This window comes from Chlorocebus sabaeus, chromosome 23 (assembly GCF_047675955.1).
Source record: "Chlorocebus sabaeus isolate Y175 chromosome 23, mChlSab1.0.hap1, whole genome shotgun sequence".
Classification (NCBI taxonomy): Eukaryota; Metazoa; Chordata; class Mammalia; order Primates; family Cercopithecidae; genus Chlorocebus; species Chlorocebus sabaeus.
The window spans coordinates 28,148,318-28,170,046 of record NC_132926.1 but is presented as its reverse complement, the minus strand read 5'-3'; the positions used below and the strand labels follow the sequence as shown (position 1 = coordinate 28,170,046).

The window sequence follows — 21,729 nt, the reverse complement described above, 5'->3', positions numbered from 1 at the left end:
CAAGCAATCCTCCCCTGCCTCAGTCTCCCAAAGTGCTAAAATTACACAAGCGAGCCACCATGCCCGGCCAAAACAGTCCCTTTACTAAAATATTAAACACTGGTTATTTCTATTCTTTCATTTGTGCCAGATACTTGAGCTAAGCCAGAAGAGAATTTTTTATGGTGATGGCTGTTTATTTTATCATTACTATCGTTATTAGAATGACTGTACCATCTCTGTTCTCAACTCATTCATAATCTAGGAGAAAGGTAAAACAATAAAAAGGAATAAACACCAAGTACGTGGAACTGCACTATTTAGTGTTTTGTAAGTCTTCCAGGCATTGTGTAGTAAGCGTGTAGAAATAATTGTAGTTTCTTCTCCAGTTATTTTCCCAATTGGAGGAGAAAGATTCCAATAACTGGAACACTAAAAATTAAATGGCTGAGCCATATCTTTAAGAAATAAAAACGCATACGCTTACACACACACACACACAAACACACACACATATATATACATATATATATTATATACACTCCCCCCGCCCCATTTACCAAAATGGAGAGCAGTACAGCTTAGTAGCTAAAAGCACGGGCTCTGGAGTTAACTTTCTTCCTGTCCTGCAGCGATTGTGGGGAAGTCAGGTCACCTGTCTGCCTCTCCGTTTCCTCACCGTCAAATGGGGTTCTGGGTCCCTATAAAGATTCAGTGACGCGATATATGAGGGGCTTAGAACAGCGAACGGCACGTAACCGCCCACAGCTTGACAGCTGCTATTTGTTGGTGTGGTGGTGGTTTGTATCCTTATTATCGTTATTAATACGACTGTCTCTAGATCAGCAAACATGCGCTCTCACTTCTTCCCACATCCAAGAATGGGTCCCAAACGAGAGATCCGCTGTAAACGTCCGCTCCCAACTAAGTTCTCAGGCGCTGACAACAAGAACTCCCTTACACAAACGTAGCGCTTCAATCACTAAAGCGGTTTCACAGCCCTCGACCCTGCCGCGAGATGTAAGCTGCCCACCGTCAAGTCACCGCTCCCTAACGACTTCGGCTGCCCGGGCCCGGCCCCTGAACCTCGCACCCCTACTGCCTCGTCCAGGAAGCTCCGCACCTATCCAGCTGCCACCCTCAGAACAGCCACCGCAGCCGACTCGACGTCCTACTGCCCCGGAAGTGCTCATTCAGCGCAGAGGCGGGCCGGGCTGTCCGAGAAAACTTCCGGTTTAAGCTGCCGCTGGGGCCGGAAGGAGCTGGACGGTGGTCGGGTAAGTGACTGTAAGGTTGGGGTGGCTGCGAGGGGGCTGCTAGGAGCGCCGAGGCGTGGATTGTAGCCTGTGGCTTGGGGTCGGGAGTGCAGGAGACGAAAATGTCTGCCATCCTTTTGAAAGTCTGGCCTGGGTACGGGAGTTCGGTCATCGGACACTTACTGAGAGCCAAATACCTGCCAGGCACTGCCCTGGGCTCCAGGGATACATCAGTCAACGAAGGGAAGGGCCCTGCTCTCAAGCAGTGCGAGAAGCAGATTATAAACAAGTCAACAAACAGGATTATCTAAGGTGGTAGTAAGTGCTGTAAAGAAATTTAGACTGGATAATGTGATGGAACGAACTGGGAGAGTAATAAGCCGTAAGAAAATCTGGAATAGAGCATTCCGGGCAGAGAGAATAGCGCGTGCAAAGGCCATATAGTGGGAACAAACTTAGCAAAGTCAAGGAAAAGACAAAGGTCACTGGCTAGAGCAAAAGAAGCAAGATGAGAATGGAGAGAGATGAGGCCAGGGACTTGAGCCCAAATCTTGTAAGGCTGATGAGCAAGGATAAAGAGTTTGATTTTTATTTGGAACCCAGTGGAAAACCATCGAAGGTTTCTAAGCAGATGAGTGACATGATCTGATTTATGACTTTAAGATTACTCCTGGGCCCTCATCAGACAGATACAGCTCCTCTGTTGCCCTTGAGCAGTGAAAATGCTTGAAATCCAGACTGACAGAGCTAGGAAGATATTAAAATCAATCTTATTGTACAGATAGGAAAAATTGAATCCCAGAGAGGTGAAGGGACTTAGCATTTTAAGAACTCATGTTTTCCAACTCCATTTAATGCCTTCGGAATTATCATGTTAATTCCCAGATAAGAGTAATTGTCACTGCTAAAACTCTTCAGATGTTTTCCTTTGCTTTTGACAGTAGTTCTCTAAATTTAGGTTCATCTGTATCACTTGGAAGCTAGTTAAAAGTCCAAAAACAAAAACAAAAAAAAACCTGTTTAAATATAAAATGGATCATTTCCTCTGATTTTTCTCTTGTAATGGAAAATGGATAGAATTTGGGGCCAAAGTATGGAATCTTGAGAAGCCACTTATCTTTTAAATGCTGCTGATAATTATAGCAGCAGTTCTCAAACTTTTTGATCTTAGAATGTCTTTATACTTCTAAAATTTATTGAGAACTTCGAAGGGTTTTTGTTTATATATAATAGCTATCAATATTTACTATTTTAGAAAACAACTTTCAAAAATTCATTTTAAAATAAACTCACGTTAACATAAATATATAACAGTATATATTGTTACACATATGTGTGTTTATATGTTTTGTATATATATAAATATATAACAAAAATATAAAGGGTATTTTCCAAAATAAAAAATTGAGAATGGCATTGTTTTACATTTTTACAAATCTCTTTAATGTATGGCTGAATAAAAGACAGCTAGATTTTCGTAACTTCTACCTTCATTCTCTTAACAATATCAATCATCATGTAACCTCTAGAAACTTACACCATATTGTGTGAGAATGTGAGTGAAAAAGCAATATGTCCTAATATTATGTAAATTGTTTTGAAAAAGTCTCAGGGACACCCAGGAGTTCCTGCACCACACTTTAAGAATTACACTGAATTACAGTGATTGTCATGCCAGTAAAAGAAATATGAATTTGATTTGTAAATCAGTAAACGTTTATGCACATTAAAAATGCAGATGCCCAGGCATCCCCTAGAGATCCCAATTCAATAAGTCTGTGGTGTCAAGAAATCTGCATCTTTAACAAGCACCACAGATTAATTTGATATAAATGGTCTAAAAATTACAGAGTGAGAAAACCAGTCAAATGATTCTCTACAGTGTTCTGCCTACTAAAACTCAAGATAGGTGTCTTTCCTTATCTTCATCTCTCTCCATCAATGGTTTCAAGAGTCTGAAGCTCTGGAAAGTTAGTAAGTTTGTAGCAGACACCTTTCAGACTACCAAGTCGATGAATGTCTGAAGTCAAAATTTTGAGCACTTGCCACAGGCAGTGGCCCTGTGCTAAGGACAGAAGGTTTTTAGACTCTGTCATTCATAAGCTTACAGTCTTTTGAACGGATAACTAACTGCTAAGAGGAAAGCTGGTAAGTCTTACGATAGCGTACTCTCAATGTGCTACAGGACTGACAGAGGAAAAAAAAAAACTCATCTGACAAGAGGGTGGGCGTGAGAGGGCTTCCTGAATAAGATGAAATTAGAGTTGAATATTATATTATAGAGAGGGTACAGTTTCCCCCAGAAAGATATTGATGGGAAGGGGCAGAAAGATTTGTTGCTGCTGCTGTTGTTGTTGTTGAGACGGAGCCTCACTTAGTCGCCCAGGCTGCAGTATGGTCGCGTGATCTCAGCTCACTGCAAGCTCCGCCTCCCGGGTTCACGCCATTCTCCTGCCTCAGCCTCCCAAGTAGCTGGGACTACAGGCGTCCGCCACCGCGCCCGGCTAATTTTTTGCATTTTTAGTAGAGACGGGGTTTCACCGTGTTAGCCAGGATGGTCTCGATCTCCTGACCTCATGATCTGCTCGCCTCGGCCTCCCAAAGTGCTGGGATTACAGGCGTGAGCCACCGCGCCCGGCCATGAGCAGAAAGATTTTTAAGCAAAAGGAACAACTAAAACCAGAACTTTAAGGTGAAAAGTTATTTAGAGAGAATAGAGTAAAACAAGCATAGTTTAGGCTTTGAGCCATGGAGGAAAGCTGGATAGATTATAGGATTTAAGCAAATAAACGAATGATAATGATAATCAGCCTGTAGGTGAGGAAACTAAGACCACTGGAGCACATCATAGCTAATTTGTGATAGAGGTACAACTAAAGACCAGACTTAATGTTTAAATCCATTCATTCCTCCTGCAAGCAGTTATTGTACATAGAGGCACCGCTGGGCTTCTCATGACTTTCTGTTCTGCTGCCTGAATCTATTCTTGGAGAATTATAATGCCAGATTGGAATTTTAAGCTTATCTCATGGGCAGTGACAAATCACCAGTAGATTGTAAAATGATCCTGAATTGCTCAGATTTGTGTTTAGGACCAATTCTGAGTGCCACAGTGTTTGGATGGATCATAGAGGTAAGAATGGCGTTAAGGAGATCCATTCTGAAATTAAAGGGATAGTGTGGTATACCCAGGTGAGATAAAAGGGTATGATGTAGGAGAGGGACAATAGGACTTATCTGAAAAATATGTAGGAGGTGGAATAATAGCAATAGCATATATTTATAATTTACCCACATTAGTTCATCTTATCCTCACAACTACCTTATGAGACAGTTACTGTTAATATTATTTTATTTAATAAGTGTGAAAACTAAGGCCTTGCAAGCCTATGGCTTCACCCAGGGGTAGGATCAGCCACCTTAACTCTAGAGCCCATTCTCCTAACCACTGAGCCATGATTGTCTTGCAATTTTGATACTGCAAAACTGGAAGAATTGTCTGGCTATTATCTAAGCTGTTCATAAGCTGAACAAGTAGATCTGAGGGTAAGAGCAGTTTTATCTTAATTAGACTGAGTTTCAAATAGTGAGAGATGTTTCAGACTATAGAGAGGGAAAAATGACCTGGGAAGCTCATAAATCTAAGCCTGTTTCATTGATGTTTTTGTCATTTGCATCCTGTAGCTATTCAGCAAATACCTATAGCAAAAAGGATGTAAGTTATGGGTATCACTGAAATAATCCTGGGTTTAAAGCAAAGCTCTGATAAATACGGAAGATGTTTCTCTGGGTGCCAGAAGATATGTTGAAGTTTGAGCTCAGACTGACCAAATGCTAGTTATGAGGTATGTGATGGCTCCAAGATACTACTAGAAATATAAAGGCTATTTTAATTAGAAACTTTTAAGTAAATGGCCCTCAAAGTAGTGATTACTGTTTGAATATCACTAACCTTTGTTATGTTACAGATCCCTATAATAATGCCTGCATCTAGGCAGAACAACTTTGTGTTTGTTCTTTGCAAAGGATAGGGTAGTGCTAACAATCTGCTCTTCATTTGTGTTTTCTCCTCTTTGCCAATTCAGGATGCTGCTTTGTCAATTTGTGTGCCTGGTGTAGGAACTGGTCCATTTTCCAAGTGTGACAGTGCAGGCAAAGAGTGGATGAGCTGTAAATGCAGCCTAGAACACATTTGATTATAGAGAATGAAGTACTAATATCCCAATATAATTGGAGGTTAAAAAAAATATACTACCTGGGCATCAATGTGTTTCCCTGCTTTGCATTTTCTCAGAACTATTTCTGCAAACATCAGTTTCCTCAGCCAACTTAATATTGAGTCACCAGAGCGGAAATCAGCCATATTACTTCCTTATTTATGTTGAAAATTGGAACAGAATGGAAATATTTCTTCCCTCAGAAGTTGGCAGGAACAGCAACAAGACAATCTGTTAGGGGCGACAGCTATAGGCTCTTCTCTTTCTCTTTCTAAAATAATATAGTCGATATTCTACATGGTTTTCTGGGGTAAAACCATCTACATTTCTGATTCTTTATGATCCTAGGAAAGCTTACATTCTGTATACCTAAAAGATGAAAAAGGAGTTGGATTAAACTTGAGTCTTACACTTATCTATTACATTTTTATTTATTAATGCTGAAGAAAGGTAAGATAGGCTGGGTGTGGTGGCTCACGCCTGTAATCCCAGCACCTTGGGAGGCCAAGGCGGGCAGATCACCTGAGGTTGGGAGTTCAAGACCAGCCTGACCAACATGGAGAAACCCTGTCTCTACTAAAAATACAAAAAATTAGCCAGGCATGGTGATACATGCCTATAATCCTAGCTACTCAGGAGGCTGAGGCAGGAGAATCGCTTGAACCTAGGAGGCAGAGGTTGCAGTGAGCCGAGATCTCACCGTTGCACTCTAGCCTGGGCAACAAGACCGAAACTCTGTCTCAAAAAAAAAAAAGGAAAGAAAGGTAATAAAAAATTTTACCAAGTAACTTCATCCACAAACATCGTATAGCCCTTTTTAACTGATAACAAGAAGGTGACACTTTGGTTTTCCTTTTTGAAATCTATTCTTGGGTTTCAGATGTTAGCTGCTGCATGAAAAATAGCAGGCATGATATATATGTCAATTTTTTTTTTTTCCAAATACAAATGCATGTACTCTTGTGTCTCCCGTGGCATCTAATATACCTGCCTTAATGACCTCAGCCCACTTAACTGATTTGGTGAACAAGTCTACATCTGGGGATCTATATATGAGGAAAAATTAAAGGATTGGAAATGAAAGTAAAATAACTGTAGTATAAAGTATCATATGTTCAAAGCATGCAGGCCTAATATTATTATAGGAAGTCCCAAACATGTAAGTGAATTGCATTCCTAAAACTTAAAATTTGTCTTTTCTCTGTTGCATTCACAGCATAATTACATTTCAGTCACATCGTCTTAGATATAGTTAATTGTTTCTGTGCTGTCTTTCAAGCTGGTTTGTAAATTCTTGAGGGTCTAGGACAGTGTCCTAATTCTCCTTAGCAACTCTTGCACCACCTACTCTACTTCATCTTCCACAATGGGTCCTTGACCTAGTTGAACTGTTGTTTTAAAGTCATTAGTCTAGAATGAGCAGAATGGTCATAGTCAATGCAGTTTGTGTTGCAAGAAGCAGAAACCCATTCAAGCTGACTTAGCAAAAAGGAGACCTAGTGTGAGGAAATAATAGTACCCTGATACCAAGGATGATTTGTTCTTCCCTCGCTGTTTTTTCTGCTTTGTCACCTTCTTGGACACGTATCTTTGCCAGTGTTTTCTCTCAGAGCTGCTGAACAGCCTGTTACCTGCAAATGGGTTATATCTGTTAGTCTCTCCAATCAGAAGTCCTCTGTGTTCAGGATGTACATGGTATGAGTGAAGTGCCCAGTATTAACTGGATGTGTAAGGCTATTGTGCAACCTCTTTCTCTTGTGACTCAAAATCAGTGTACCAGGCTACTTCTGCCATGTTTGGCCTAAGAGCAGTTTAAGGGAGTTTATAGTGTTTTCCTAAATCCTGTCTGGTAGGTTTCTGTAAACTTCTAGTAGAGGCAAATGGCTGTGTCTGTACAACACAGGAACCGCAAATCTTGGCCACATGGGCAGTTTGCTTGCCACACTCCACTGCGTAAGGAAGAGAATAGAGATCTATGATGAAGATTGCCTGGCAGCCACAGATACAGGTCAATCACTTTTTGTGAAATTAATCTTTTTTCTCCTGCCTTACCATTTCCCCATTTATTACGTTGTTTGCACATTCATCTTCACTTTTGTGGTTTCAATTTTGAGTAAAATTTAATAAAGGTGTTTCTTTTTTAAGAGTCATAGGAGAGCCAGGAAGTAGAATTCTATCAGGCACCAAAGCAGCATGTTTGAGTCTCTCTCTTTCCCCTGCTTCTCTTCCTGTCTTCCCACTCTCTCCCTTCCCTATCCCTCTTGTCCTTTCTCACAGCTTCTCCTTGTATGTGGTCCAAACCTGACTGCCTCAGCCCCCACATGCTTTCTTTTCCTCAAATGACCCTGACCCACAAGGGTCTCAATTCCAAGTTCCAAGAACAAAGATTCTATTAGCTTACTTTGCCAATGGATTGTCTTCCTCCTAGGCCCAAGAAGATAGGGATAGGGCTCAAAGAGGGGAGCCGTGGGGTAAGTGGATCACAACAAAGCTTCTCTACCACAAACTGAGGACACATACAATGTCATATCATGGTTGGTATCCAAGCTCAGTTTACAATGCTGTATGCTCCATAATATTGCAAAATATTTGCATTGAGAAAAAGAAAAATGTGAAATTTTAAGTTTAAGATTAAAATTGCATAATGGTGTCCCCTTCCCCCAACCCCCAAGATTTTTAAATGGTTGCATGGTATTCTGAGTGTTTTATAATGATGTAACTGTCAAATGTAAATTTTAGTACAATATCTGAAAGAACCATGAACAATAATAATAGAGCTTATTCAGTAATTACCATTGTCAGACTCTGTGTTTTATATGTACTACCTCATTCAGACTTTGCAATAATCCTGTGAGAATAGATTCTGTTATTTTGCCTATTTTAAAGATGAGGGGCTGAGGCAGGGAGATTAAGTCATTTATAAAAGTTGCAAGGCTGGTTAGTCAGAGATAGCATTTGAATCCTATACTCTGAACCTCTCTGCTACGCAGCGTTTATTAGAGACCTTCAATTATGCTGATCCAGAGTAATCTAAATCTAGAATGTAATGTGAGTGATTATATCTCTCATTGGAAATATTTAAACAGCCTGAAGCACCATTCTGCAGGTCAGTTGTAGAGGAAATTGAGGAACTGTATTAGTGGCCCTTAGGTGCAGTACATGAATCCAACACCTCAAAAACACCCAAGGAGCCAATTAAAAGTCATAAATTCCAAGGCGCAAACGCAGAGTTTCTTACTCGTTCTGGGGTGGGACCCGGGAATTCATGTTTTTAAAAAGCTCTTCTGGCAATTGTGACACTCAACCTGGTTTGGAAACTGCACTTGCTAATCTTTTATTCCTACCATTATTCCCTAGGACAAGATGGTAAATGAAGATATCAGATTGGGAGTCAGAAGAATGCCTTTAATTAGGTGCTTTTAAGGTCTTTCAAGATTGTTAGCATTGACTGTTTTTGTTTCAGATAATTTATAATAGGTAACTGTATGTCAGTTTGAACTATTATAATCTCTGTTGCATAACATTATTCAGTTTATAAAGATCTGTCACATACTGAATCAAATTTAAACTAATCTCCATCAATATTTATTGAGCATGTGCTAGTTATGACGTATAGCAATAAAAAATATAGGCCTTGTTCTTAAGGGGTAGGTGAGATGGGATAGACTGCCTGGCAGTGCAGAGCAGCATATACCAGCACCAGATGAGTAGGGTAGGTGGGGAGGGCCCTGGGGTGAAGGAGAAGCCATCCTTTATACAGCTATACTCTGAATTTATGTAGGAGGAATAGCTAAGGCCTTGATAGGAGGTTCAGGAAGTTTGTGGGAAGGCAGAATTCCATGTGGCAGTTATGCTTTGCCAACCCTTGTGTTGGTAAGGACACTGATTGCCCTGCAGCCCTCGCCTGTGACAGCTGTTCATTCTGCTGAAGTTCCTGAATATCAGAGCAGGATGACCGAGTCCATTTCCTTTCTTTCCAGTTTCTTCTACACTAGCTACTTTGATCCTGGGGGGATGTGACCATACCCCCAGGTGATCTGCCCACATTTGAGCCTCTCAGTTCTTGGACCTCTTCATCATGGACAAATCTCTCCCTCACTCACTTCAGCCACTGAAGCTTCCGGAGTCCATCTCCAGTTTCACCGTTGGCCCAGTTAGTTCCCCTCCAGAATCAGGAATCAGACGCAGCATTTTTGGCCACTGCCTCTCTTTACCACAATTTTTTAGCTCTTTTTCGTGAACAACTCCTGACCAGTGACCCCTCTCCTTTTTCCTTGTCCCTTGGCCCTCTACCTTGAGTGCTTTCTTTCCAATTTTTATTCCTGTTTCTTCTTCAGGTCCTGCACCTGAAGAATAGGTGCTGTACACCTCACTTTCTCAGAGGCTTTCCATGATGAGATTAACTCCCCAGGTCAGGTCCTCCTGTAGCATCTGTATTTTCCCTTGGGTAACATTGAGTATATTTTGTATATATGTAGTTAGTGTCCATCGTCTGCCAGACTGAGCTTCATGGAGGACGAGACTGTCTGTGGGGCAGTAGGTAGGCACATGGTAGGTGCTCAGTAGATACTGTTGAATATATGAAAATGTATCCCGCCAATCTAAAACTCAGTGGTGAGGAAGAGTAGAAAGGAAGGAGATGGCAGGATAAGAAACGAAGTGGCATTAAAATAAACTGGAGTTGTGGGGGGCTTCTGGTTTTGGTTTTGGTTTTGGTTTTACTACAGAGAGAGCAAGCCTCCAGCTCAGAACCTTAAGCAGGGAGTAGTATCTCTGGAAATTAATAACACTTCTTTGTTTTCATTATGTTTATGTGTATGGTTACTTTTGTCCACAGAACCAATATGAAATTTCCTTTTTAAATAAATGTGAAAGTAAAAATAAAATGAGTAGATTTAAAAGAAAAGCAGAAATGATGATAATTTGGTTCATGGATATAGTAGAAACAAAAACAAAAATGACAGGAGAAGGAATGAATGAAGTTTGGAAAATGCTGCCATGGATGAAGCCATAGGAACTCCTAATCAAAGTTCTGGGGAAAGTTTGGAGCATTTTTGCAGCACACTCATAGCCTATCACCATTGAGAACCACTGATCTAGAATAAAGTACAGAATTATGTCCTCCAATTGCTGTATATCTTGTAGTGAAAAAGAACTTGGAAATTTACATGTCAAGCCCCTAGCACAGTGGTTGGCTTATGGCAGTCATTCAATAAATGTTGTTTCCATTGTTTCTACCCATCACTCTCTCCTATAAAAGAGACCGTATTCTAAGCTAGATTCTCCTGCTAACTTGTAGCATATCATAAGAAGCAAATCACTATGCACTGAATCAATTAGATTATATTACTTCCAAAATCCCCTCTCTGCCTAAGTCTTTGTTTCCTTTAGTGTCCTTTTAGTGCAGCTTTAGGAGGAAATGGAAATAAACACATTTAGTGTGTCATGTATAGCCAAAGTCTGAAGTTTTTTTATTTTACTCTATATACTCCATCCTTAAATTTTAAAGATTTAGAAACGTGTTTGTCACCATTCAACCATCCTTTCAAGGGCTAGTGAAAATTAAATGACATTTGCACCATACTGTAATTTGACTTTGCAATGTTTAATGGCAAAATACAGTGATTCATTGCTTTTTATGTTCTGTGATCAAGCAGCATTCATATAAGTATAAAGGAGAGTAAATGTCGTTTCCAAAACTAATTATCTTGGGGCTTTATAAGACATGAAGCTAGGCATTTCATCCCATATTTTATAGAAATAAAAGTTGAAATTTTTCTTTGAGAGTCGGTGGCTTAAAGGGGGCATCAGATTACTGGGAAGGTGATCATAAATACATAGACTTTTGGAGTAGGATGTTATTTTGCCTTTTATTCATGATATTTTGCTCTTCTTTTAAATTTGTCTAACAGTCTGTCCCTGTAGTTTTATATTTGCATTTCTACTAACTAGAAACTTAAGATGTCAATTCCTCCCTTAGCTAGTTTACAGAGTTTGAGCTAGAAATTTTTACAAACTATTAAATACACTGTATTTTGTCTCTTGGTATTGGAGAAACTATTAAAAGAAAATTCTGTTGTCTAACATTCTTGTCCATGAAGGAGGTTGCATAGCTTTAGAAGTCAATAATTCTATTTATGTGTATGCAGTAAATGCAATTTTCTTTCCAATATTAAAACAACCCACCTCAAGTGCCCCTGCATTATTTATATGTAACATATCTTTATACTTGAATTACTCAAATTTTGAGCTCCATGGTTGTGGTTATGATATGTCAGTTGATTTACATTATTGATATAACAACAGATGGTAATGGTGCAGGTTGAAATAAAAGATCATTAAGATAAATATTTTAGCCTTCATTGGCTCCCTGTTGCATAAAATTTGTCAGAATGAAATAGAATCATGGCATTTCAGAACTGGAAGAGTCCTTAGAGATTATCTCATCCAGTCCCTTATTTGACAGATGAGAAAACAGAAGCCCAGAGAGAATGCTGCTTGCCAAGGTCGTACAGCTAGTTAGTAGCGAAGTTAGGACCAAAATCTAGGTCTACTATTTCCCAATTCATTGCTTTTTCTGCTGTCTCTGTGTGAGATTTTTAGGTCCTATTCTATCTAATTACTCTCCAATGTCAGCACCAATTATTCTAATTCACATCTATTCATATCTGGAACATACAGAGTTTCACCCCATTATGAATCTCAGTTGGTTAAACTTTGTATCTGGCTTTCTTTTAGGTTGTTCTCCACTCACATCTTTTAATCTTGAAGACTAGAAAATATAACTGGATCTACCATTTGTTTGGAAAATTTCTCTACCAAGCAATAAATTACCCGCTGTGCTCTTGTAGTGTAGAAGTTTTTGAGTTCTCCAAATCTAAACAAGATTTTCTTCCATTTTCCCATGAAGCTACATTGTTGCTTATTCACTTTAGTGGCAAGTATTATTGTGCCAGCTGCTTTTGTTTTGGAAGATGTGAACTTCAACCAAATGGTTTCACTGGAAGCAAATCGTAGTTCTTACAATGCATCCTTTCCCTCAAGCTTTGAACTCTCAGCAAGTTCCCACTCGGATGATGATGTCATCATAGCCAAAGAGGGAACTAGCGTTTCAATTGAGTGTCTTCTCACAGCCCGTCACTATGAAGATGTCCATTGGCACAATTCAAAAGGACAGCAACTGGATGGCAGAGGCAGAGGTAACTGGTCAGGGTATAATTAATCAAGGTTACTCATTTCCTGTTCTGTCTTCTTATTTTTTAACAAGTTAAACAAGAAGTCTCAAAGATAAGGTGCCAAGGTGAATAGTTTAAAACATTTGAAAGGTCTAGAGTGTTGCACCTATCAGTAAAAGCAAAATAATTATAATTATTTAACCAGAAGAAGAAGAAAAAGAATCATTGTAAATTTAAAAGATGTTCACATGATGGCAATGAACTATTTTCTCTGCTTCTGATCAGTTGGTTTTCTTCTTCATTGAAGATAGAGTAAATCAGGGCTGCTGCATACAACTGTACAGAGGGTATACAACACAACTGTAGGAGCACCCTTCACCTAGACTACTATGTCAGTAGTGCAGTGTGGTGGCCCTTTGTGAATACATCCAGAAGGGTTTTGGCTAGACTTAAGAAAATTTGTTATAAATAAAAAAGTTTTGCTTTGAAATGAGTTGCTATAAACTTTAGAGGAAATCCAGGACATTTTTGAAAATGAGTATCAATCTGTGTATGAAACTTTGACGTCAGGTCTCAGAGAATTAGAAGGGCACTATGGAACATGTAAGCCCTTCCAGCTCATTTTTTTTCTATTCTATACCTTAATTTACTGGAAAAGAGAAATTTTTTTGCATTTTTTTGTTTCTGTCTTAAAAATCACATAAACGTAGTGATAATGTGTTCAAGGTCTACTTTTTGACAGATTTTTATTTAATTTTGCTATTCATGGATCTGTGAATATATCTTAATCCAGACTACTCCTAACCAGTGTTCTGTTTTAAAGATCTTTTTGATGAGTACTTGAGTTATAATGGATCTCAAAAAGAAATCACCATAAAAAGCCAAAGGGATGAAGATTAAATTCTAAGATCCCCACAGGCTACACTATAAGAAATTTTCTTGTTAGGAAGATAGTGTAGCCTTTTGAAATATAAAAGGATATTGATTATTCATATTAGGCTGGAAAATACAAAAGGAGACAGGTGATGCTTCCTTTAAACATATGCACTAAATATTTTCATCTATAGACTGAGTGACTAGTCACCAAGGAATTGAAGAGTGTGAATTGTTAGAGTATTTTTAATCAGCATGTTTAAAATACATAACTATTGAATTGGAATATCTAGAGTGATACCTGGAATGTGTACTTTGAACATGATTTGGGGTTCCATATTTGGACCCACTGAACTAGACTCCTGTCTTCTCTGGGCTCTATGATATCCTGACCAAACACCTCTGAGATTTGAATTATTCATTCAGTGTCATCACTGTAGACTGACTGCATAAACAAAGCCTTAGGTTAAGACAAGACCAGCCAAGTGGAATGGCAGTTTTATTTTTCTATTTTGCCTTTACTTTGAAAACCGCTAACATCTATCATTGATGCTTTCAGCAGCAGCTCTGGAAAATTGTATTAAATTTTATGAATCTCAAGTGAGAGGAGTTTAAAGAGCATGTCAGTCTAGTATAAGGTTCATAAATCTTGAGCTATTATCAGCAAGTGAACTAGAGAGTTTCGATTGTGGTTGTAGTGCAATGGTTGATGAATGGAGTCTTTGTAGTTCATCATACCTTGGATTCAAATGGTGTCGTTTCCATAGCTCCAAGTTCATAGAAGCTTATGGAAAATGGCTGTATTCATAACTACATGTTTTCCTCTTCTTGTATTAGTGAAGTGATGGCTCTTAAATATATTAATAGCTGTAGGATTGAGGTAAGTTTGGATGATGATGAAAATGGACAAAATCCAGAGTGCTTACTAATTTATGTACCACTAAAATAATCCAGAACCATAGAATCTTGGGGATGAAAGAGATTTTGAAGATTGGGCACTGAAGTCAGTGCTTAACAAGCAGTCCGCTAACCTCCCCTGGGACACCACCTCTAGTCATTGGAATGCATCCCCACACTGCAGGTTAGCCCATGCATTCCATCTTTGAATGGCTTTCATAGTTAAAGCACAGAGTGCTTTGGGAATGTATCACAAAAGTAGGAATTATGCAAGCAGAGCCAAGTTATTGAAGGATGTTGAATCAAGATGGGTAATCAATATGCTTTGCTTTTCTTACACTTGTGTATTTGTATATACATGTTCCCTGAATGAAAATACCTTCACATGTGTAAGAAAGGCAGTATGTTTTAGGTTGAAAATAGAAGGAAGCATAGGCATCTTAAGGGTAACTTTATTCTTTTTGCCAAGCTTTTCATTTACCGTGACTTGTGAGATGTATTTTTTGGCCTGTGTTTCAGTTACTCTTGCCAGAAAATCAAGATATCACCATCAACAAACGTTTCTTAACAACAAAAAAAAATTGATATGTGCAAGGCATACCAGATTGGGCAGTTAATTGAACAAATGCATTAAATTGCTAGGGGTTTTTTTTTTTTAATAATTTCTTCTTGTTATATAAGTTCACTATGGAAAGTGAGCAAACACAGTTAGAAGAAAATAAAAATTACTCATAAAATTTTTAAATATTATTTTAAATCATTGTTTTATATTTCTGAGACATACCCTCATAATATATGAAAATGTATTGGTTGCAATGTGATGTAGACACACAGATGTGTATAAACTATAAGCTTTTTTTATGATTAGTCATTTAGCTTTTTGTAGACATACCTGTTTCACAGAAAGGCTTTTGAAGTCTAACAGTGAAAAGGAAGCCATGTTAATTATTAGTGTCATGAAGGAAGATCTTGATTTCCTTTTAAGATCCAAGCTAAATAAATTCTGATTCTGGACATCACAATCTGCCCTTTTTTTTACATGATTTAAACAGACGGTAGAATCTAACAAATCAGTTGAGTTAAAGTACTTGATGAAGTGGAGGAATATTGATAAGGCAGCGGCCATATTTAGTAATCTTTTTTTTGCTATAATTTTTTTTTCATTTCTGTTCGATTATCAGGTGGAAAGTGGTTGGTTTCTGATAACTTCCTAAACATCACCAATGTAGCTTTTGATGACCGTGGGCTCTATACCTGTTTTGTCACCTCTCCAATTCGTGCCTCCTACTCTGTCACCCTACGTGTTATCTTCACCTCGGGAGACATGAGTGTCTATTACATGATTGTTTGCTTGATTGCCTTTACAATCACACTCATCTTGAATGTCACACGGCTATGCATGATGAGCAGCCATCTTCGCAAGACTGAGAAGGCCATCAATGAGTTCTTTAGAACTGAAGGGGCTGAGAAACTTCAGAAGGCCTTTGAGATTGCAAAACGTATCCCCATCATTACCTCAGCCAAAACTCTGGAGCTCGCCAAAGTCACACAATTTAAGACCATGGAGTTTGCTCGTTATATTGAAGAACTGGCAAGAAGTGTCCCTCTTCCACCTCTTATTCTAAACTGTCGAGCCTTTGTTGAGGAGATGTTTGAGGCTGTGCGAGTGGATGACCCTGATGACCTGGGTGAAAGAATTAAAGAGAGACCTGCCCTGAATGCTCAAGGTGGCATCTATGTCATTAACCCAGAGATGGGACGGAGTAATTCACCAGGAGGAGATTCAGATGATGGCTCTCTGAATGAACAAGGCCAGGAAATAGCAGTTCAGGTTTCTGTCCACCTTCAATCAGAAACCAAAAGTATTGATACAGAGTCTCAAGGCAGCAGTCATTTCAGTCCGCCTGATGATATGGGATCTGCAGAATCTAACTCTAACTACAAAGATGGGGCATATGAAAACTATCAGTTATAACCTACAGTGCTGTACAAAATCAGCTCTCAGAAAAGGAACCTGTTTCTTAGAAGAAGTAACATTTTGCCAAAAGTTTTGGGGGTTTCCCTTTGTTAATATTAAGCACTTCAGAACATGAATTGCCAAAGTCTTCATTAGAAGGCAGCGTTTTTCCTATCTGATACTTTTCAGTCATTTTCCTTAGAGCTTGATTAAATTATGCATGCTAAGATTTAAAGAAGCCCCAGATAAATATGATGGGAAAAGCACTGAACTAAGAGTCCCATGGTTTCTCTTCTGATCACAGTTCTTCCATTGGTTGGATCTGATACTTATCTTGGGACTTCAGTTTTTCTATCAATAAGATGAGGGATTAGGTGAGATCTGAGGTTGTTTCTAGCTCTATAGCTTCTTAACCCATCACCTTTAAATTACCAGAATCTTCACTCATCTCTAAGTAAACCTTTCCCTGGGCTTTTACTCCCTTCTTTTGGAAAGGATTAAGCTGAGATCTGAATTTCCACACCAATGTCATAATGCACAGAGGTTTTTGATAAACATCTGGGTGTTTTTCAGATGTTTTGCCATGTGGAGCATATGATGATATGTGCAAGGGTGAATCTGTTCAATGTAGCACATGTCTGTATGGTTATACAGATGTCAGGGAGCTAACTGCTCGTTTGTAAACTACTTTCCATGAGTAAATTGGCCCTTGTTGGGGGTGTATCATCTTTTTAACTTACTGAGACATCATTTTAGTTCATTGAGGTTGGCAGGGATTTCCCAACTGATCTTCCAAAGTGAGCAGTTTATTTCTAAGGAATAACGTCTTTGATACTTTTAGAATAAGAACAGTGTCAAATCATCTGTCTTCTGGAAACTCATGGATTTTGATATTTCTTTTAATAGAATATCTCAGGCTTTCCCTTTTTAAAAGTTTTGGACTCTACAAATAGGTTCTATATTTGGGATCTCATCCTAGGAGAAAACCCAGAACTGGATTCCTCCTAAGACCTCTGTCAACCCTCCTGCCTCTGTGGTCTTAAGTATGGTGCTATAGGTTGCATGCCTCTTTGTCGTGTTTGTTTGGTTAATATTTTGTTGTTGAGGTTTTTATTTTTGTTTACTTCAGATACATAATTCTGAGCTATGGCTGCTTTTGTAGCCTGTCCGAGAAGCACTAACCTGAAATAAGATTGGATAATTGTGAGGGTGTGTTACTGTATTAAAATACACACACAACTGATCTAGACATCAAGAGGAAGAAAAATGATGGATGATGCCACCTGGTTCAACTGTATATAATAAACACTTAAGATGACATTTCTTGCCTGGCTGAGATCTGATATAATGGAATTGTAAATACTCTTCAGAACAATTTCTTCAGCTACAGGAAGCATGGTGCCATATAATTTTAAGAACTTGGCAGTGGAGCTCCATTTGGGGCTTCACGTTTCTTCATTTGACTTCTGATTATTGAAGCATTACTTCAGCTACAGGCTCCTGAGGGAAATGTTCAGAGGAGCTTTTATCAGGATTTTAATTTAAGGTTTCAAACAGAGGAAGACAGGAAATTCAAAGTGTGACCAGATAAAACTCATGCCTCCCTTTGTCCAGGCTTATCAGAAGTAATACATCTGCTCTGAATAACATGAATGAATCAATGTGCAGTTTTATCAGATGGCATCATGGATAAAGATGATAATGCTGCCTTTTCTGTCTCTCAGGCTGTTTCCATGGGAACCTCTAGAGCCAAATAAAAGCTAACCAATCATTTAGCCAAAGCTTGCCTTGGCTCATAGACTGGTATTTCTTTAAGGAAAATTGTTTTTATATATTTGGCTATGAGAGCAAAGGCTCTTGAACATATCCTAGATTATGGAACACATTTTTCCCTTCCCACAATGCTTCTCTTGAAAAATTAAATTTTTTTTCTGTCCACCCAGACTGGAGTGCAGTGGCAAGATCATAGCTCACTGCAGCCTCCAACTCCTGGGGTCAAGCGATCCTCCTGCTTCAGGCTCCCAAGCAGCTAGGACTACAGGTGTGTACCACCTTTTCTGGCTAATTTTTGTTATTTTTTGTAGAGATGGGGATCTCACTTTGTTGCCCACGCTGACCTTGAACTTGTGGCTTCAAATGATCCTCCTGCCTCACTTCCCAAAGTGTTGAGACTACAGGCATGAGCCACTGTGCCTGGCCAAAAGAAATTTTAAATCCCTTGTCTGGGGTCAGTCTTCTAAACATCCCTCAGATTTCAGATAGTACTTTCAACCCTGTCCTAACAGAGCAGGTTTGCAGTAATCTCTTAGAATATAGCTTGTCAGATTAGAGAATGGTTTTACCCCACGTGTTCTCATAGGAGACATTATTATTTGGAACCTTAAGGTAGACATGTTTAAAATCAAAGTCCTAAGAAACAGAACTTTGGAAAAATGGAGGAAATGTTTTTAAAATCTGTAAGTTTGCATAATACTGTATAGTAACTAAATGCAGGCTACGCCATTGTATCCTGGTTATTTTAGAAACATAGAGGTAGCCTAATTTGGTGGCCAAAGTAACTGGTTTACTTTGAGTGTACCAGCTTATGGTGCCATTGATGAGGAATTAAAGTAGGCCAAAATTTAATTGGAGTTGTCATTACTTCATAAAGCTAGTTTTCAAGAGGAAGAAAACCACACTTACTAATATTTTCTGTATCTAATCAAATACTCTTCACATATAATTAAGCCTCATGTTATCTTTTTGTAAAATCCTTAACCTTTTGAACTTCAACTACAGTCTAAAAGTCTTGATGGTAACTATAGTGTAATTATCTTTTTGTCTCACTGGATTTTATAGTTAGTGGAAAATGCCTTTACAAAATGTATTTAAAATAACTCTGTCATCTCATTTGTAAATTTTGTCATGTATTGTAATATAGTGAACATTATTGTCCTTATGAAATGGTAGCTTTGTGAAATACATTCACCAAAAATCAACATTTGAACATCTTTATGATTCCTTACCAGCTGAAGCCAGATAGACAGGTATCAATTGAGCTGATGCCCCACTTGAGTTTATAGGCTGTTTGATAACTGCCTGTCCTCCAAATTGTGTAGGTATACGTTATGATGGTTTAATTCTTGAGTAAGGGCCAGCACGCATTTGTATTTTCTACCAATTACCTTGATAGAAATATCTTGGAAATTGCTGAACTGGAACGGTTTTGAGAAGACTCCTGGCTTCTTTTTTGCCTCACTTAACAAATATCTTAAGGTCAAAGCAATATCTGTGCACGGCTTTCCTTTTGCTCTTCCAGACACGTGAGCCTGTTGGTATAGTCCTCTTCACCCTCTGCATGTAGCTTCACCCTAGATAGACTTTTGTCTCTTGGGTCCCAGATGGCACAGGAGCACTGCATGCTTGTTTTCTAGAACCCAGCCAGTCATGGGTGCTAGCCTCGTCTCTACACACCAGCAAGTAGAACCCAAGTGTATTGCATAAATACTTCCTGAGTACTAGTAAGAGAATGCATTCTTTTCTCATATAGGGCAGGAATGTTGAAAATGCTCAGCCTTACATAGAAACTCCTAGATTTTCATTAATGCATTTCACAAAAGTAAGTATTTCATATGATTCAGATGATGTTTAAATTGTCGGCATTTTAATAAATACTTGCATTATAATTTTGTCTCTTTTTTAAAAAAAGTCATACTTGAATATAATTTATTAAACGTTCAATGGAGTATATAGTCTATTTGAAATTTCCTATAGAGTATGTTTCATTTGTATGTTTGATGAAATTTGATGTTAATGATTTTAAATGGGTAATTTTTTGGGGGGAGGGTAGTCTCACTGTGTCACCCAGGCCAGAGTATGATGGCATGATCATGGCTTATTGCAGTGTCAACCTGGGCTCAGCAATTCTGCCTCAGCCTCCTGAGTAGCTAGGATTATAGGTGCACGCTAACGCACGTGGCTAATTTGTGTGTGTGTGTGTGTGTGTGTGTGTGTGTGTAGAGATGGGTTTCGTTATGTTGCCCAGACTGGTTTCTATCTCCCGATCTCAAGTAATCTTCTTGCCTGGACTTCCCAAACTGCTGAGTTGGCAATCATGAGCCACAGCCCGCAGCATAGGAGCCAGTATGGCTGGAATCCACTTTGACCTTACAAATATTTACACCTAAGCACTGTGTATGTTTTCAGTGCTATGAGCTACACTGAGATGGGTATCCTGCCCACAACGGGCCCGTGGATACCAGACTATCCTCCCTAGGCCCAAATACAGCAATTTACTCTTCTGAAGTAAAGCATTCTTGGCAGAGGCAAGAGCTTGAGAAAAAAAGATAAGAGAATTTGGTACATTTTAAAAGAGCTTGTAATTATAGTGTGTAGTTTATGGTGAGACTTGGCGGGCAGGAGGGTTAGCTCTGGTAGAAGCAAAAGTCAGCAGTCCCATCAGGATGAAGAGTGGTGATGGTTAACAGGCATGGAAAAGCACCAGGTTAGGAGAACACAAAGGCAACAGATAGGAGGTGAGACTCATTACTTAAATGCCACAGACTCCTTAGAATGAAAATCTAGGCTTTATCTCCCTATGGCAAAAGATTGCTGGACTTGAAATCCTGATTTCACCCCTAGCCTTGTAACCATGGACAAGGGCTTCAGCCTTTCTCGGCTTCAGTAAAATGGAATTGATAATGTCTACCTCACAGAATTAACACAAGGATTAAATATAGCAACCGGTAAGCAAACACTGTGTTAGCTCTGATCTACCACACTGTAATGGGCTAGTTATGCAGCTGGTGTCAGCTTTGTTAGTAGCGTTGCCTTGTCCAACTGATGACTATATTTGCATTAGTAGTCAACTAAAAATTCCTCCACACCTCAGAATTGCATTTGGCTGCATGCCATAGGAACCTGATTGTGGTGGCTTATCGTAATAGCTAAGAGATTTATTTTTCTCAAATCCAGAGATAGGCAGTCCAAGGCTGGTGCAGGGGCGTAAGAACTGGCGTGAGGGACTCGGCTCTTTCTAGACCACTCTCTGTCCTTAACATGTGGCTTTCATCCTCAAGGTCACAAGATGTCTTAGTTTGGGTTCCCCCAGAAGGAGTTCCTGAGAAAAGGATTCACATGCAGGTAGTTTATTTGGGAAGTGATCCCAGGAAGGTAGGGAAATAGGGAAGTGAGACAGGCAAAGGAAGAAAGTGCACACAGGGTGTGTTAATGAGTGGGTTACTGCTGTGGGCAACTAGTGTTCAGTCCCACTGGGGACCTCAGGGAGCTCTTTCTGCCCCAGGTGTATGTAGCTCATGCCTCAGAGTTATCCCACCTCAAGGCCAAAGAGCTGGGATATTTATCCACCAACTACCATCTGTCATTAGTTAAAGGCC

At 39.2% G+C, this 21,729-nt stretch overlaps 2 protein-coding genes across 8 annotated transcripts in view; one reads left to right on the top strand and one right to left on the bottom strand.

Annotated features, from left to right (window-relative positions):
- The window catches only part of FAM114A2 (family with sequence similarity 114 member A2), a 52,746-nt gene extending 51,552 nt beyond the window's left edge, over positions 1-1,194 (bottom strand). Inside the window, exons 1-2 of one of the 5 annotated variants that reach the window (XM_038005710.2) lie at positions 1,103-1,149; positions 540-680 (exon numbers count right to left, since the gene is read on the bottom strand). Coding sequence is in view for 1 of the 5 variants with exons in the window: in XM_008015079.3 (XP_008013270.2) it covers positions 1,103-1,172 (70 nt within the window). In the remaining 4 variants the exon portion in view is untranslated. Of the gene's footprint in view, positions 1-539 lie in introns of all 5 variants that reach the window. The other 4 variants (XM_008015079.3, XM_008015078.3, XM_008015082.3 and 1 more) reach the window with 4 other exon arrangements.
- On the top strand, positions 1,189-20,090 carry MFAP3 (microfibril associated protein 3). Of its 3 annotated transcripts, none has more exons than XM_008015076.3 (3): positions 1,189-1,256; positions 12,191-12,651; positions 15,579-20,090. In XM_008015076.3, the coding sequence occupies exons 2-3, from the start codon at positions 12,357-12,359 to the stop codon at positions 16,370-16,372; spliced, it is 1,089 nt and encodes a 362-aa protein (XP_008013267.2). In that variant the 5' UTR covers positions 1,189-1,256; positions 12,191-12,356; the 3' UTR covers positions 16,373-20,090. The 3 variants fall into 3 exon arrangements, with proteins under 3 accessions (XP_008013267.2, XP_072866667.1, XP_037861655.2); XM_073010566.1 differs by lacking the exon at positions 1,189-1,256 and adding an exon at positions 6,457-8,865; XM_038005727.2 differs by lacking the exon at positions 1,189-1,256 and adding an exon at positions 8,909-8,929.
- The last annotated feature ends 1,639 nt before the right edge of the window (positions 20,091-21,729 follow it).